The sequence below is a fragment of the Musca autumnalis genome, unplaced genomic scaffold (genome assembly GCF_047663935.1).
Source record: "Musca autumnalis isolate F117 unplaced genomic scaffold, ASM4766393v1 scaffold_1, whole genome shotgun sequence".
NCBI lineage: Eukaryota > Metazoa > Arthropoda > Insecta > Diptera > Muscidae > Musca > Musca autumnalis.
The window spans coordinates 209,418,475-209,438,291 of record NW_027411644.1 but is presented as its reverse complement, the minus strand read 5'-3'; the positions used below and the strand labels follow the sequence as shown (position 1 = coordinate 209,438,291).

At 31.9% G+C, this 19,817-nt stretch overlaps 1 protein-coding gene across 6 annotated transcripts in view; it reads right to left on the bottom strand.

The window, feature by feature from the left end:
• LOC141389026 (uncharacterized) overlaps nucleotides 1-19,817 on the bottom strand; it is a 559,199-nt gene that overhangs the window by 225,146 nt on the left and 314,236 nt on the right. For all 6 annotated transcript variants that reach the window (XM_073960023.1, XM_073960024.1, XM_073960026.1 and 3 more), the window contains one exon: nucleotides 17,641-18,316. In XM_073960023.1, the coding sequence (XP_073816124.1) occupies nucleotides 17,641-18,046 (406 nt within the window). In that variant the 5' untranslated portion in view covers nucleotides 18,047-18,316. The remainder of the gene's footprint in view (nucleotides 1-17,640; nucleotides 18,317-19,817) is intronic.

Genomic DNA, 19,817 nt, shown 5'->3' with positions numbered 1-19,817 from the left:
CAATGGGAACTGAGGAAAACTCCAAAAATCGGTCTATACTGTTATATGGTGGCTATACCAATACATTGACATATTGACAATTTTTGGTGGAGAAGTTTTGTGACAACTAAGAAACTAAAAAGTCAACCAATATCTTCGGAGTTACCGTCATATGAGGGTTATATTAAAACATCTAGGTATGTTGACAATTTTAGGTTTGTTGTTAGCACTGGAAACTTCAAATATCAAATTAAAGTTAGTTCAATGAACAAATGTAGCTAAACTACTCAAAGCGCCTAAAATCTGGAGGTACCGTTATATAAGCGCTATACCAAAATCTGGACCTATGTCTACAATTGTTGTTGGAGAATCTTTGCACCTTCTGGGAACCTCAAATCTTAAATTCCAGATAGTTTCGTCAAAAAATTTAGCTAATATTTTCAAAATTCGTAAAATCGCTAGGTACCTTTATATGGGGGGCTATACCAAAACATTGACCTGCATTTACAATTTTTGATGTAGAAGTTTTGCATCTACTGGGAACTTCAAATTGCAAATTACAGGTAGTCCCGTCACAAAATGTAGCTAAAATCCTCAAAAAACCGAAAATTGGGAGGTACCGCTATATGGGAGCTATACCAAAACATGGACCTATGTTGATAATATTTTGGCGGAGAAGATTTTGGACAACTAAGAACCTAAAAGTCAAATTACCTTGTCAAAAAGTGTAATCAATATCATATTGAACAGGACAGAATTTTGGTCTTAATAGGTTCATCCGATCGTGAGTTATAGTAATCTCCCGCCAGCCAGAAAGACAGACGGACACAGTTAAATCCACTACAAGTTGTCTGAAAAGGATTTCGTCCAAACGTGACCGCTCTCAATTATTATAATATATACACGGAAAACGGCCTTTAATATGTCCCAAACCTATTTTGCAGCAAACATATATTTGTTTGCAATCAGTCCCAAACATAACATATGTTTGGGTCCTGCAAACAAATATATGTTTGGGTGCAAACAAATATTTGTTTGGGTTCAAAACAAAGAAACCCAAAAGCGAATAATTAATTAAAGAAATAATTAATAAAAATTCACACTTTTAAAAAGAAATAAAATATATAGAAACATCGTTAAATGCTTCTCCTTAGTTGTGAAATAAAACACATTTTCCTCAAAGTATAATGTAGTAAATATGTACATCCATATTTCAAATATACATATATGTATGTTTATGAAAAATTTATTAAAAGCGATTTCTTCTTTGTCCAATAAAATATTTCCATTCACCTTTTTGATTCAGTTATAAAATTTCCAATTATAAAATTTATTGGGCAGAAAACACTGATTTATTCACCCACTTTACCGTCTTTACTCAACGATTGTATTCAGAAAACTGAAGAAAGAAGAACAACATAATTATTACAAACGTGAAACACACGTGTTTGGGCGCATACACACCACCAAAGCTTCTGCGTCTTCTATTACACCATACACACACCTATTTATTATAAAATAGCACTCCGCAGACGCGAGAGTCCTGTTGATACTCTGTTTGCCAAAAATCCTCTCTCCCCCCATAAAAAATATGTTCTAACATAAAAAATATGTTGGTGCCCAAACAAATAAAATTGAGCTATATTTGTTTGGACACAAAGAAATTATGTTTGGATCCAAACATATATTTGTTTGCAGCCACTCCCAAACAAGTATTTGTTTGGATCTAAACTTATTTCTAACATATATTTTCCTGTGTGTATAATTGTTCCACAAACAAGGGACAAGGGTTCGATTCCCCGGACAGGCAACATCGAATTTTCAACGGGGTCAAAATACCCCTCAGTAATGTTGTTACGTTGTGGAAAATTGTAAACGTATCAATATGGCAAATTTTCGACTTTTTTATCTTTCCGCTGAAAGAAAGAAAGCTCAAACAATCGCAGTCCGACTTCAGAATGTGTTAGATGAGTTTATCCTGTGGGGATCAATTGTGATGATTGTTGCCGATACAACAAGCCTGAATACCAGTAACATAACACGCGCTGTATTTCCAATACAACAAATGTCCGAAGAGAAAGTTCACTAAACACCCTAGCATCATGTTTCCTATCTCGTTCTTCGCGTTGTCATAAAAGGTGGGTTATATGGGACGGCTGAATCACGATACATGGAGTACTTCCTTGTACAGGATTTGATGACCAATTATACTGAACCGAAAGCAACCTGCACCAACGGTTATACTGAGGTTAAGGAAACAGGCGGATGTAGAGAAGGCATGCAATTTCTTTTCCGTCACTTCATTGAGAGGAGCGAGATCCCTTGTGTAAAGTTTCAGCAGATCCCAAAAGAATGCAAACCCGAAACAGTTTGCGTAAAATCTGTTCATTCATTTCTTACTCATGAACTGATCATTGATTCAGTCAAAATGCTCGAATGTATGCAAACATTTCTTAGCCGACTTCTTTAACCCACTTTGTAAACGAAATAGAACATGTTTTCCTCTTGAAGCGTTGTCTGTTGATTCAACAAAAAAATCAACAACATTTACAGCAAATATAATTAAATAAACATCTAAAATATTTCCCCCCAAATAAAATCACCCATTTTCTTCAAGGCTCTCCATTGACCTCATTTCAACCCTGATATGGGAAATGGGCGAACATGTCAATCAACCACATTGATGTTGGTGCTGCTGCCGCTGTTGTTGTTGTTGACATTGCTGTTTAAAAATGTTGTCTATACTTATTTGTCCCTTTAGCATAATTGAAAGAAAATCAATGACTATGAAATATGTCATGCAGTGACGAGTGAGTGAATCAAGGAACAATGAACCAGATAGAACGAACGGATCAAGGACACGAAACCTTACAGGGTGCTTCACTTTGAGTGTGTGTATGTTGGTGTGTGCATGCATGTGTACGATGTCAACACTTTACCATTTTGTATAATTCCACATTTATATGCAAACGTGGTCTCTACAGGCTGAAACGTGGCAATCACTCAAGTGCTTAACTTAACAACAACAACTACACATGTATGGCACACAATAATGATGCGCCACTGAGTGAGTGAAGAAGACACATACACACACAATACTAGAACACTTGTCTATTAGCGATACAAAATAAATGCTGTCTTTTTCAATTTTATTGTATGATGACAGCAGCTACGAATTAGCTCTCAAGTGGTGTTATATTTTCATGTTTTTAATATTCCAACAAGTGTTTGGTTGGACACTTTCTTATGATGACAATTGTAAACAAGGATATTTTGAGCATATTTAAAGAGTTTCTTAATGTAACCTTGAGTATTATAAAAGTCCACAGCCAATGCAACTTGAATTGTGTACGCTGATGGCATAAGCAAAATCAGATAAGGCTGCAAATAAATACATTCCTAATGAAATAAGAAGCAAACCTATAAAGAGTGGTGCATACTTTCAGGCATATCATATAAAACAAGCATTTTTGGTGAATGTAAGGTTTTTTATACGTCTCTGCAGGACCACATGATTGGTAATTGGTTTTTGTTCAAGAAAAGTAAAAACTCGATCTGATCGCTTTCGAGAAGGCTTAAGAAAAGGTATTGTGTGATGTCTTCAATATCAGTTTGTTGGTATTATTTAATGTGTGATGTATACTTTTAGGCTTTCCATAAAAAGTGAGAATTGTTGGTAAATTCAAGCGTGATTAGACTAATATATTGCAGGATGTTATTAAATGGTAAATTATCTTAGTTAAAAAAGGTAAGAACCCTATCGAAACTTTTGCCTCCTCTAAAAATAGAAAAATTATTGTGTAATGTCTTCAAAATCAAATATTCGCAGAGAAAAAATTCTGACATTTTTAAGTGATTTTAAATATATTTCCCATAAATATCTTATATATTTTTCTATTAGAATTTAAAAAAATATGCAAATTCCTCTGTGTTACCCGCTTATATTGACAACAACGATATCATGGGTCGAACTCCAAGACAACCAAGGTTATGACTAACTACTCTGAAGCTGTAACTATTTTGCACTATTCCAGCAATGACGAAATCCATCCTTTTATCTATCCACTTTGTCTGCTATTATTCCACGAACAGGTACTGTTTGAAGCTTCGATGTGCCAGCAATTTCACAATGCACTTAAGTGCCTTTGGTAAGATATTAGACCAGACAAAAAGGCAATCGACGAGTACTTGTTGTTTTTTGTTGTGAAGAATTTCCATTATTTCTCAACGATGTGATTGTGTGGCCTTGTTATTGGCGCATAGAGTTCGGTTGTCATGTCTGTTGTTATTGTCATCGGCGGCATATTTGATATTTGCGCCATCAATAACAACTTTCATCAGGGTAACGTGGTGCAATGTTGCCATTTGCTAAACCTTTGATGAATTATATTTGGTCGAATTGTCGCACAAACTATAAGTTTTAATGACACTACCTTAAGTTTTCTGGGTTTTGGTTTTAGAGATAGTACCGGTTTCAGAGAGCCGATCGACAGCTTAATTCACACAGCTGCTGACTGTACAAAATATCAGAAAGCATTTTCGTAGGTGACAATATAAGTTTTAGAAGTTTGTGGAATAGTTATTATAAAAAGTGGACCTAATTATTGCACAGAAAGATTCAAACAGCACAGTCTACTAAGAAAAACTATTTTTTCTTATATTGCAGGAATACCACTCGGGCGGTATTAAAACTTTAAAATTTAGTGGTAGAGTTATATGAAGAAGTAGCTTCAAATATTCCGATATTTCGGGGCCCATCTCTCAGGAAGAATTGGTTTACTCAAAGCAATTATTAATTTATTAGTTTGCCAATTTTTTAATTTATTTGTTTAGGTGAGGGAGGGGAAATCCATTGGTATTTACAACGATAGCTCAGGATACCGTATGATGAGCAGTGGAGGGAGAAAAGAACCAAAAAAATAAAAACAACCAGTATTAATTCTTAATATAAATATGATTGCTGTTTATTGGTGACTCTTTTCATATAACAAAGTAGATTACCTTTTGTAATCGGTGGTAGTGGCGACAGAGGCCTTTTAGTAATAACGCGTAGACGTTATTTCTCGACAAATGACGAATGACAAGTGAACGCAGAGGTTCTAAGTGATCGCAGAAGATCCCATGTCATATACTAATACATTTATTCCAGTGAGAGTAAAGTGTACCAAAGTGTGCAAACCGACAACAACCGATGGCCAGCGGCGATCCGCACTGTACGGTATCCGCAGAGGGAATTGTAGAGGAGATGCCAGTGCGCCAATCAGCATCCGTGATTGATCGAGGAGGGGAAGTTGAGGGACAAAGTATCTAACTTATACATTATTAATACTTTAATTTTTTATTTATTAGCTTATTGATTTATTATGTTATTTATTTATTAATGAATTTAATTTACTAAATTATAGTATTTAATTATTTAGTTAATATTATTTTGTTAATAAATAAATATATTAATTCCTTAATATAATAACGTGTTATTTTGTTATATTAATCTATTAATTTATTAGTTTATTAATTTATTAATCTCTAAAGAAGAATTGGTTAACCCATAGAAATTATTAATTTATTAATGAATTAATTTATTATTTTATTAATAAATTAATTTATTTTTTTATTTATAAATCAATTAATTAATTAATTATTAATTAATTAGTTTAATTATTTATCAATTTATTATTTTGTAATTTTTTATGTTATTAATTTATTGATTTAATAATTTATCACTTTTTTAATTTATTAATGTTTTAATATTATAATTTATTATCTTATAAATTAATTTAATTTATTAATTAATATATAAATTTATTATATTAATTTATTATTTTATACATTTTTTCAAATATTAATGTATTAATAAATTAATTAATCATATATTTATTTATTAATTAGTTAATAATTAATTAATTTATTTATTTATTAATTTAATAATTTATCAATTTATTAATTAATTGATTTATTTACTTTTTTAATTTAGTTAACAATTAACATAATAATTTATTAATATATTCATTAATTAATGCATTAATTTATTAACGCATTAATTTATTATGTAATTAATTTTTTTTTAATTTATTAACTTATTAATTTATTAATTATGTTCCTGCAAATCAGATACTCAATATTCCTGCTGAAAATAATAATAACAAATTCCAATTAATTTAGTATTTTATTAATAAATTAATGTATTAATTAATTAATTAGTTTAATTATCTATCAATTTATTATTTTATAATTCATTATTTTATTAATTTATTGATTTATAAATTTATTAATATATTAATTTATTATCTTATTGATTAACTTAATTTATTAATTAATATATAAATTTTATTATATTAATTTATTAATATATTTATTTATTAATATATTAATTTATTAAATAATTTATTTATTTATTAATTTAAGAATTATTATTTATTTACTTTTTTAATTTAATTAACAATTAACATAATAATTTATTAATGCACTCATTTTGGCATATTATTAATTTTCTGATTTATTAATTTATTAATCTGTTAATTTATTAATTTATTAATTTTTAATATAATAATATATTATTTTATTATATTAATCTATTAATTTATTAGTTTATTAATTAATAATCTCTCAAGAAGAATTGGTCTACCCATAGCAATTATTAATTTATTAATAAATTAATTTATTATTTTATTAATAAATCAATTAATTAAATATGAATTAATAAGTTTAATTATTTATCAATTTATTAATTTATTATTTTATTAATTTATTAATTTATACATTTTTTAATTTATTGATTTATTAATTATTTATATATTAATTTATTAATAAATATTTTAATGTTATAATTTATTAATATGTTGACTTATTAATTTATTATCTGTTAATTTATTATTTTATTATTGCTTTTTTAAATATCAATAAATTTTTTTATTAATATATTTATTAATTAATTTATTTATTCATTATTAATTTATTAATTATGTTCCTGCACATCAGATACTCAATATTCCACTTGATAATAATAATAACACATACCAATTAATTTATTATTTTATTAATAAATTAATGTATTAATTAATTTTATTATTTATCAATTTATTATTTTATTATATAATTGCATTATTAATTTATTAATTTATTAATATTTTAATTTTTTAATTTATTACCTTATTGGTTAACTTAATTTATTAATATATTAATTTATTAATATATTTATTTATTGATATATTAATTTATTAAATTATTTATTTATTTATTTAATAATTTATCAATTTATTAATTAATTTATTTATTTACTTTTTTAATTTAATTAACAATTAACATAATAATTTTTTAATATATTAATTTTTGCATATTATTAATTTTCTGATTTATTAATTTATTCATCTTTTAATTTATTATTTTATTCATTTATTATTTTTTTAATATTAATATATTAATTTATTAATAAATTGATTAATTAATTAAATTATTTATTTTTATTTATTGATTTATTTATTTATTGATTTATTTATGTAATTTAGTTTTTTAATTTATTTAAAAATTAACATAATAATTTATTAATATATATTTATTTGTGCATTATATTATTATGTAATTATTTTTTTATTTATTAACTTATTAATTTATTAATTATGTTCCTGCAAATCAGATACTTAATATTCCAGTTGAAAACACTGATAACCCAAGTCAGTAAGATATGGCAACCCTCCTCGTTGTGGCAATAGCATTGAAAGCCCTTACTACATCTACTTGATTGCAATGCAGTTGCATTGCAGCCTGTCGTTTGATTTTATAATGGGTTCGTTCTTAAAATGCGATTACATTAGCACTAATGCTCTGGTTTAGCCATTGGATTGGTGTAGAGGTAGTCGCCAACTTTGGGGTGGTGATGAATGAAATAACATCCTTTCAACAACACTGTTGATGCTGTTGTAAGTTGTGGTTCCGAGGAGGCAAAATGAATCTAAACATCTATTCACAGGCGCCATATTCATCGCCTGTCTCCGGATGCGGGTATACACTCTCTTACAAGCAAGTGGTTACTTGCACTTGTTATCGTTGTTTAATTGCTTAAATTCGTCAATGACAGAATGCTACCAGTGTTGTCGTCATCATCATTGTACACTATGAAATGTACATAGTTTTTTTTTTTCTGCAGTTTATCGTCGCTGTCGCAAGTGCATTAAGTGCAGTTAAGCCGGACAAAGTCGTAGCAACAAAAACAATGTCTAATACCAGCTTAAAAAGTACTCAAGATTTTATGGTGATTGTTTGAAAGCATACCGACACCACCACCACTTCGTACATTATGTTCAGAGTTGTTGTTGTTGTTGCTGATGTTGTCTGTAAATTAATGTCCACTGCCTTGAGTATCATTAATTTGTTGGCAATAGCAGGGAAACACTCAATTGGAACTGTTGGATTTACTCATGGTTAATGAAGTCATTCAGGTATTCAAAGTTGAATATTGATGATGGTTTGATTGGTAGGGTCATTAGGTGAGATGGATGAATTAGGAGAGATTAGAATTGGCTTTACAAATTATTAGATTGACGTTTCATAATTAACTGTTGATGTACGGGTTGAAAGATACATACAAAGCAACTGACCTAATTAGCATTAGCACTAACCATTTTGTTACATATGGAGTCACCTTAAAGCCTTTTTAAAGGCGTTAAATTAACATATCCTACTAACATCCTCAAATCTAAGTTCCGTAAATTTTAAGAAAAGGAAAACCTTTGGAATTTTATAGAGTCTGTTATCTTTAGGATAACTTGTAAATGTAATTTACTCATATATATTTGCCACAAACATCCTTGGAGAAACTAAGAAGACTTCAACGATTCATATTAGCTCAATGATAAGACACCTCCAAACGGCATGACACGACACCACTTGTACAGAAATTGTACCTGGATAAAATACTTAAGAAATATCGCATACATTACGCAGCTGACCAGCGTCGTGCCTTTGTCGATGAAACAGACCAAAATATGGCGACCTAACATAACGACCAACGGTCATAACACTCAAAACTGAATTGGGTCTTATGATAGCGGTCATATCATATGGCAAAGAGAGAGAGCAAATGTATAATCTACCCAGTAACTTTATAACATCAGGTCTAGTTCTGATAATGGCTCGTTTCGAAATATAGCTGAGAAATTTTACCTTGTAATAGCAACCTGCTGCGTATCAGCTGAATTGTTTAATGTCGAAACGATCATATTGATAAGTCAAATGAATTGACGCTGGAAGAACTCACACATACATTATATGTCCAGAACACAAACACTTCAAAATATACACTATTTTCAGTGTGTTTCCAGCGTATTGAACAGCATGGATGCGAGTAACCTTCTCCAAATCCTGACAAAATACCATGATAAGCGGATTAAGTTTTTCTTCACATTAGTCAAGTACAAATCCGTTTTTGATAGATCTAAACAATAATATAAGTTGTCTGACGATCGTTTCCTTTCAAAGATGACATTAACATATAAACGTTCGCCGCTGAAACTTAACTTCTTCCAGACTGTTAACGTCTTTAGACGGAACTAGAACTGGAAATTTGCGGTTGAAAACAACTTTAAAGAACGTAGATTCAAGTGTTCTAATGTCAAACTAGTTCAGATGTTATATAGGAAAATGTGTTGGTTTACATTTTCCTATGTAAACAATATTTGTTAAAGATACTTCTGGTTCATATGATACTCGAAATGTCAAGTTACAGCTAATTTATACGTGAACAGGTCTCATTTCGTACTTAAACCAAAAATGTTTGACATATGTGGACGAGGTAACGAAAGGAAGGGACCGATATAGTGCATAATTAACTTTGACATTTTCTTTTTAGGATAATTGTTTCAGAAAGTATATTTATTCTTATACTTCGCCGCACAGTGGTGCCGCTTCTTTGTAAACGTGGACAAAAATAGAAAGAGCTGACCAAGGATGATGAATTTTGGTACAAGTTCTTATGAGGGCATGAGAATGAAAAATATTAACTTTGGTCCCTATCGGTTCAGATTTTGATATAGCCCCTATGTATATATTTCCCCGTTATTGCTATTACTCGTTCAATTTTAAGAGAATAGCCCTCAAATTGAATATGTCATATTTTGGTAGGCCTCTTATCAGTTTTACCAATTTTAACAAAAATCGGTTCAGATTTGGATATAGCCCCCATATATATCTATCCCCGATTTTGCAATACATCGGCCAATTTTAATTGAATATCCTTCAAATTTAATATACGATGTTTTCTTATGCCGTTGATCAGTTTTATCGATTTTGACAAAAAGCGGTTCAGATCTTGTATAGGCACTATACATATATCATTCTCCGATATTGCTGTAACTCTGTCAATTTTAATTAAATAGCCTTCAAATTTAATATGCGATATTTTTACCGATTTAAACAAAACTTTTTTGGATGTAGTCCCTTTATATAACGGTACTTTTGTTTTTAATATTCCCTCTTTAACAACCTGCCTGGAGTTGCCTCATAATTGGTTTGAAATTGAAATAAATTTTATACGAACGATTTTCTATCTCTTTTATACTCGGTTTTCTATCTCGTTTTTTTTGACGTGAAATGTCCGAAAACACATGCCAACTAAAAAAGATGGAGCCATTATCATGACAATGTAAACTTTTTAAAGCCAATGGCCATTCTTTAATTCCCAATTCATAAGTTCTAATATACTCTATGTCTAAAATTAGAACGTTTGTTGTTTGAAATTATCATACATATAACAAAAACATCCCATTCCTATCAAAACAGTGGCATTAACTATCGGCAAAACTATTTCAGATTCGAGCTTATTTAAGTGTTTTCGACAACGTATTAACAAAAATAACAGGGGACAGTAAAATAAAGTGAATTGGTAAACTGAGGCGAAACCAGGAAACGTGTATTTTTTGTACACACCGTTTATGAAGATGTGGTTGTGTCTCAAAGAATCGGATTTTGTCGGATGCAATTTTTTTATAATTTTATTCGAAAGGGATGTCTGTTTCATGTACCAAATGGCTGAAGCTGCAATTTGCTACAATTTTTTAGATACACTCCACGAAATAAGCGAAATTTGTATGTAATGTGTAACATGCTATTGCATAAATAACGGTACTTTATGTATAAACATTTTATGTAAACTTTTTTGTTCGCAAAAAGGAAGTCTATTGGCCACTCTTTAATTCCCAATCCAAAAGTTTTAATATTTTTAATAAGTTCTTTAAATGCAGTTCCTTGAACATGTGGTCCCTTTTTATATAAATTTCAATATTAGCTACCTACGAACAATTGTCTATGTGTGAATAGCTATAACTTTATAGTAACACCATATATCGACAAAATTCTTTCATTATTGTCCTACTTGAAGTGTTCTAAATAAAATAAAACCTTAAAATTGTAAAAAAGTCGACGACACATTTTTCGATTTTTGTCCACTGAGGCACCATTGTGCGCCGTCTTAATAGGGGCTGCACAAATTTGAAAACGATTCGAAACCTGGAATTAAATTGTAGCATAGGGAAATATTTTCGAAATATTCGAGACTGGAAAATTAATATAACGTTGTGAAAATTTGGTCCAAATCAGTTAATAATAATAATAATAATAATAATAATTGTCCCACAAACATCCCATAAGGGACAAGGACTTCTCTCATACGTAGGTTATCGACACAATAGTAGTAGACTGGAATTCGATTAAAATTATTCGATAAAAGTCCAAAATGCCTCGCCGATGCGAATTATTCTTCTTTTTTGAGATATTTAATTCATAAAAGTCGTTTAGTGTCTGTAATAACACTGTCCTACAGTGAAAATTTGCAGGGGTTCTGATGCATAAATTCGGTATTGTGAGAGTCCATGGAAAACGAAAATAACTTTGGTTTCTTTGGGCCACTTCGTTTTTTTGATTTTTTAACGGTAAATGTAGTGAAAACTTAAAACGGACATAACTTATTTTTTCACAACGAACTTTTACTGCTAAATTTTCATTTAAAAGGTGAAAATCTTGTCTTTCGAACAAGCCATAATCTTTAAAAATCGGGTAACAAATGTTTAAGTTATAGTGATTTAAGTGTGACAAAAACGCATTAAAAAACAGGAAAATGGGTTTCCTCGTGCTCTAGGCTGCACAGAAGACAACAAACTGCGTCATTATTTACTTTTATCAAGAAGGAAATTTAGTTAGCTTTACAAAATGAGCAAAACCAATGAAAGCGGTTGAAAAATATATGAGTTATGGCATTTTTGTGTTTTAACTTTTTGGGGTTTCCTTTATAAAAGATTGGTACCTTGTGCGTAATTTATAAGTAGACCAATTCAAATTCCAATCATACGCACCAAGGTACCAACTTTTATAAAGAAAAACCAAAAAGTTAAAATACAAAAAATGCCATAACTCATATACTGTTAAAACGATTCCATTGACAACTTTTGTAGCACAGTTTAATTGTTCCACAAACATCCCAGATGGGACAAGGGAGACTTCTCTCATATCAATGAGTGCACCCCGATTCATATTAACTCAAGACACCACTTTTGTAGAGAAGTTTTACATGGCTGAAATACTCAGGAAATGTCGCCAACATTACTGAAGGGTATTTTGCCACCGTTGAAAAGTGTTTTGATGTTGCCTGGCCGGCTAATCGAACCCTTATGTGCGCAAGACGAGTGTGCATACCATTGCACCACGGTGGCACCAGGTCCAAATCACTTACTCCCTTAAAAAGTAATCGTGTTCACAATTTTTGAGAAAAAAACACACAACAAAGCGTTACAGCGGTAGAAGCAGATCATATTTTGAAAAGTAATACATTAGTGAGATGATCCTTATTTAGCCTTCTTCTACTTTTACTTTGAAAGGAAAATCGTGGTTTACCCATAAATCGACAGAAAACGAAAAAAAAAAACGTTGGCTTCAACACATTTTTACCCATTTTCATACCCTCCACTAAAATAATAATACTCGTAATTACATTTGTCATTCCGTTTGTAACACATCGAAATATTCCGCCTGTCCGTCCGTCGGTTGAAATCAAGATACAGCTCGCAATCTTTAATAGAGCTTTTTAATTTGGTATAGAATTTTCTATTACTCCTAGGATGTTTGGTATTGCAAATGGGTTATATCGGTCCACGTTTTGATATAGCCCCCATAACACAGTATCTCCCGATTTTCGGTATTTTGATGGATGTGGCCACAAAAATCCATCGAAATGGTATTTAGTCTTCGCTTGGCGTATCAAACTTTTCACAATAAAAAATGGCTCCACGCCTTCATATAGCCCCCATCGGTATATTGAAGGCTGAAATTTGGTATTTGGTCTTCGTTGGGGGTATAAAACTTTCCCTTCTTAGTTTGTCGGTATAAGTCCACACTTTCATATAGTCTCCATAGAACGGTCCCCTCCCAATTTTCGGTATTTTGACGGTTGTGGTCACAATAATTCATCGAAATGGCTGAAATTTGGTATATAATGTTCATTTGGGGTATAAAACTTTCCATATGAAATTTTTTGTCCCCATAGAACGGTACCTCCCGATTTTCGGTATTTTGAAGGTTGTGGCCACAATAACCCACCGAAATGGCTGAAATTTGGTATTTAGTCTTCGTTGGTTGTATAAAACCTTCATCAGAAATTTGTCGGTACAGGTCCTCGCCTTCATATAGCTGAAGGTTGTGACGTCAATATCCCACCGAAAAGACTGAAATTTGCTGTTTAGTCTTCCATGGGGTTATAAAATATTCCAGAAGTGAATTGTCATCAGTATAGGTCTACGTCTATCTATATCCGCCATAGTACCGTACCTTTTTCCGTATTTTTAAGATTTTAGCCATATTATCTTACCGAAATATCGGAAAGTCTTCTTTAAGTCTAAAAACTTTCCGTCAGAAATTTTAATAGATCGACGCATTTAATTTGTATAATATACAATCGCAATAATATTTAATGAATCGAAAGTCTATTTCTTAGAAAAACAAATTATGAAACAAAAGTGCAAATTTTAAGTGCATTTTAAGGTAGTTTCGAGGTGTAAATCGCCAAACTGAGTATGGACTATTTGCAGTGGGATACATAGCTAAAGAATTCAAAAACATTTTATTAATTTTATGTACTTTCAAATGTCTTTAAAGTTTTACTAAACTTCCCGTATTTCACTCTGTGCACCGGTAGAAAAAAATTAAATATTCTTAATTTTTTTTTTAAGTTTTTTTTTTTGTGGGCGTGGGGTGGTATTTACCATTTTTAATGCATAGTAAAAATAAAAAAACACAAAACCCTCATATTTTGATGGAAAATAGTAAAAAAAACTTAAACGTTAATTTTGACCTCGACCTAGACCGGTTTTTGCCATTTTTGACACATCGAATTTTACCATTTTTGAGTTATCTGCCGAACAAAAAATATATGAAAATATCTCTATCCGTCCAAAAGTTACAGAATTCTGAACTATTGTGTGTCGACAAAGCTGACTGATAAATAAAAATAGGTAAAAAAACTTTTTAAGTTAAACGGTTTTATGTTAAACATACATTGCAATGTTTAAGATAAATGTACTAAAAACCAAAAAATATTAAAATAGATGCAGTCGTGGGAATTATAAACATATGCATAGACTAGACTAAAATAAAACCGTGGGGCACGTCAATTGTCTACAATCGTTGATTAAAATGTTTGTTTTATAATGTTACACTATAATTAGGCAGTTGTTCAACCGACAACGATGGACGTGTGATAAGTAGGGCTAGAATGTGGAAACAAGCTAGCGAGCACGATTATAAGCGAGTTTTAGGGTTTCATAGTGGTGAGCGAGTAGTACTTTGTCGATTAAAGACAAACTACGAGCACTGAAACGATTCCTCGCCAGCCAGCAGTGTGAATGTCCAACGATAAACTAGTTGAAACATCTCTTTTATTTACATGGAGTGTATAACTATTGGAATTTCCATGAGCAAGAAAATAGTAAGTAATTTCCTCACCGTCTGCGGGCCAACTGCCTAACGACAAATTAAACGATTCTTTTATCGCACATTAAGTCGATAATTTGTAGACAATTGACGTGCCCCACGGTTTTATTTTAGTCTAGTCTATGCATATGTTTATAATTCCCACGACTGTATCTATTTTATTATTTTTTGGTTTTTAGTACATTTATCTTAAACATTGCAATGTATGTTTAACATAAAACCGTTTAACTTAAAAAGTTTTTTTTTGCCTATTTTTATTTTCTGGTTTTTAGTTTTTATTTCGCATTCTGTTTAATTCATTTAGTGCTTCATTATTGCAAGGTTTCTTGCCCGTTAATTAATTGCAGTCCAACTCCTCTATACGTAGTCCCTGCAAAGATCTTACTCTACTAAGAGCCACGTAGGCTTGACCTTCTTCAAACAGTTTCGCACCTAAGTATACGACTGCGTGATCCACAGTGCTGCCCTGCATTTTATGCATTGTTGAAGCCCATGATAGTATTAAAGGCAACACATATCTGTGTGTATCGCTCCCGTTGTTTTGTTAACCTAGCTTCATATTCTTCAGGCGTTTCTGACGCTATCATCTGTGTGTATCGCTCACGTTGCTTTGTTAACCTGGCTTCATATTCTTCAGGCGTTTCTGACGCCGTCATTTGTGTATATCGCTGACGTTGTTTTTTTAACCTGGCCTCATATTGCTCAGGTGTTTTTGACGCTAATTGTTCCCGTCGTTTCTGTAATCGACTATTTCTATCACCTTCACTTTCTTTAGCTCGTTTTGCTTTATACTTTTCTTTCGCTTTTTGAAGCCTTCGTTTACGTTGTGTTGCAGTTTCTGTTTTATTTGTGTTTGTATTTTTTATATTTTTTTACCATTTTGTTCTCACGAGTAATGGACATTTAAACGGTCGTCCCCCCAGAGGTCCAATAAAGGAGCAAGGCTATGTACAAGATGCGCCCGAGTCTTGAGGGGAAAACGCTAACGACATATAATTTTTATCCACCCTAATGCCATACAGTTCTCGGCGCGTTTTAACCTTTCGCCTTAACTTTGGTGGTGTACCGCTAACGACGTATCATTTTTAGCCACCCTAACGCCACACAGTCCTCAACACGATAAAAAATCTTGACTTGGGTGGTGGATTCAGGCTGGATTAATCAGATACCTAAATTACAGATTCAATTTCTAAATTTAAATCTTAATTATACGCCATTTAGTGGCTGCGCCCATCTTAAATATTGAGGTTGTATAGTGCACTGTATTCTTCTTTTCAAGCCCTTTTATTTGATACCAATATTGGTGGGATTGATAAAAAATTGTTATCAGCCAGGGCAAGGCTATGTACAAGATGCGCCTGAGTCTTGAGGGGAAAACGCTAACGACATATCATTTTTATCCACCCTAATGCCATACAGTTCTGGGCGCGTTTTAACCTTTCTCCTTAACTTGGGTGGTGTACCACTAACGACGTATCAATTTTAGCCACCCTAACGCCACACAGTCCTCAACACGATAAAAAATCTTGACTTGGGTGGTGGATTCAGGCTGGATTAATCAGATACCTAAATTACAGATTCAATTTCTAAATTTAAATCTTAATTATACGCCATTTAGTGGCTGCGCCCGTCTTAAATATTGAGGTTGTATAGTGCACTATATTCTTCTTGTGAAGCCCTTTTATTTGATACCAATATTGGTGGGATTGATAAAAAATTGTTATCAGCCATTTGGTAGCGGCGGCCATTTTAGATTTCAATTTTGCATAGTAAATTGTATTCTACTTGTTGAGACCTTTCATTTGATACCCATGTTGATGGGATTGATAAAACCTAAGTTATCCGCCATTTTGTAGAGGCCGCCATCTTGGATTTTAATTTTATATAGTACATTGTATTCTACTGGTTGAGCACTTTCATTTGATACCCATATTTATGGGATTGATAAATCCTACGTTTTCCGCCATTTTGTAGCGGCCGCCATCTTGGAGCCCTTTCATTTGATACCCATATTGATGGGATTGATAAAACCTACTTTATCCGCCATTTTGTAGCGGCCGCCATCTTGGATTTCAATTTTTATAGTATATTGTTGAGCCCTTTCATTTGATACCCATATTGATGGGATTGATAAAACCTACGTTATCCGCCATTTTGTAGCGGCCGCCATCTTGGATTTCAATTTTTTGTAGTATATTGTATTCTGCTTGTTGAGCCCTTTCATTTGATACCCATATTGAAGGGATTGATAAAACCTACGTTATCCGCCATTTTGTAGCGGCGGCCATCTTGAATTTATAATGATAATGAATAAACATAATTGTATTGTCACCAAAATCCAAAGTGTATACAAAATTTCAGATTAATCGGTTGACAGGAAGAGGGTGAAATTTGAATTACTAAATTTGACCCAAGAATAAATAATAAAACAAACGGGGTGAGCTAAATAAAACCATTTAAAAATCAAAGAAACTACAAAGTTTTAATTACATTACTTTCTTCGTCCTTTTCCCAAGAAATTCTCTTTCAATCGTCTTTCAATAATTTCAACAAATAACTTCACATTGTGCAACATGTTTGAATATTTGATATAAAAGAGGATTAAAAATTTAATATATTTATTGTTTCTTATTTATTGTGAATAAATTATATTAAGAAATATGTATGTTTGTATATTGTTGTTGTACTTACCACTACAAGCTGTTATAAGAAACAAGAATGCAACTATGAATAAATTACTATGACTGATGGTGAAGAAAAAGTTGCTCGTTGCAGTAGATCTCCTCCTTGGAGATGTGTGGTGTTGTTTGCTGTTGTTAAGGTGGAATGATGCTGATGTCGACGATGATGTAGAGCAGGTTGATGGTGGTGATGCCATTGTTGTTGCTGTAGATATACATCCAGATGGTGATAGCGATGTTGCGGGTGGCAATTTGATGGGTATTGATGTTGATGTTAAAATAACTTTTGATTTTCTTTTAACACTGTTAGGACCACAAGTTGACATTGTGCTGTTGTTGTTATTTTTCTCAATATTACCACAGGTTAAACAATTCAATGCTTGAATATGGCAATCAGGAGCCGTTTGATTAAACATGTTTTTTTATTGGGGTTTTGTTTTTTGATTATTTTATTTTGTTCTGTTATGAATTTTCTTCTAAAGTTGATGATTAATTTCTGGTGATTTGTATATTGATTTTTTTGGGGGGGTTTTTAATATTATTCCCTTTCTCTTCCTTTTACGATTTTAGAATTTTGTTTCTTATTTTGATTATTGATAAACACTTGTGTCTGCTGTTGCTGTTCTTTATTTTTCTAGCACTTCTTGTCTATTTTTATGTTTTAGGCAGGGATTTGTATAACACATCTAGAAACAGAAAAGATAAATTGAAAAATTGCAAATTGATATTTTATGACAGCTTTTTCATAAACACTCGTTGGAGCAGCAGGAGCATCAGAAATATTTTTTTTCTTTTTTGAAACAGAGTCCATATGTAAGTATGTTTGGCTATGCTGACGATGATGATGTCTGCTTATGCAGCAATGAAAGCCCTACCAAATGTTTGCAGCAACCGCCTGCCTTAGGATAGTGTCGTTTCTGGTGTTCCACTTTATTATTTTGTTTAAAGAAGAAGAAGACGCGTGAGTGTAAACTATTTTTTTTTTCTTGTTATGTATTTCATTCACTAATATAACACAACATCATTTACTCATGCATTAGTTTTCGTATCAGAACAAATATTGGGGAGAGGAGAGGATGGAAGGGAAAATTCCATCCGTACTTGGCGGATATATTACGAGGCAGGCGGCTATGGCGTTGATAAAAATGTGTTAGCCGCCAAAGAGGAAGATGTACGTGTGATGAAATTGTAGTAAAGTATCTTTTAAGCGCAATTTTCCGTTACATAAAGTGTTCACACTTTGTGCACACAACCACGAGTAGGGGGAAAACCAAGCAACTCTTGTATGGTGGGCTCGCTGGATGGCAGATTCAGTGGTTAAATGGCTGTTTTGCAAATGTATCGGCAAATGTATCATTTTCGAGACAAGGCGAAAAACTGCCATCAGGGGATGTTGACTGACTGCTTGCTAGTTGCCTGCCTGCCTTCTAGCTGCCTGCATAAACAATGAAATCTTATTAGTTGCTGAATAAGTTTTGCCAACTTCCTTGCTCATAGCTAGCTGGTGTTTGGAGCAATTTATTAAAGAAATTTCACTGTTAGATGGTCTACGATGGTATTCTTCGTATTTCAGGCATCCACAACAACAACATGCAAATTAATTAGTTTCAATCCGTTGTTGTCATAATTAATAATTTCCTGCCTCAAATGATAATAATAATGGTAATTATGATGATGATGCTGATGCTTCTTCTGTTGTTGCTGCTTAAATGACTAGCAAGAATAGATAACTCTTTGAATTGCTGTTGCTGTTGTATGTGAAGGAACAGTTGTGAAGACAGCCCTTGGCAATATCTTCGTTATACCACAAATGTTCGGTTTGTTAGGATTATGCTAATTTTAATGTTGTGTCATAAATTTTGAAGACAACATTTGGGCTGTACACTTGGCATAAAAAGTCTGCATTAGATGTATTTAAAAAAGAAATTTTACATATTAAGCACTTATTAAATATTTTACTTCTTTGTAAATAGGGAAGTTGGTTCTATGACAGATAAAACAATTAAGAAAGTATCAGTTGTTTTTGCCGACAACATTGGATCGAACACTGGATATGCTACCAAATTCTCCTTTACTAAAAATCAATTTCTTTTCCTTCTTCGATGTTTTTGCCCTTAGGGAAAGTGTATTCAACAGATGCTACTTTATACAAAACTTTTTATAAAGAGTTAATACTCAAAACCCCCA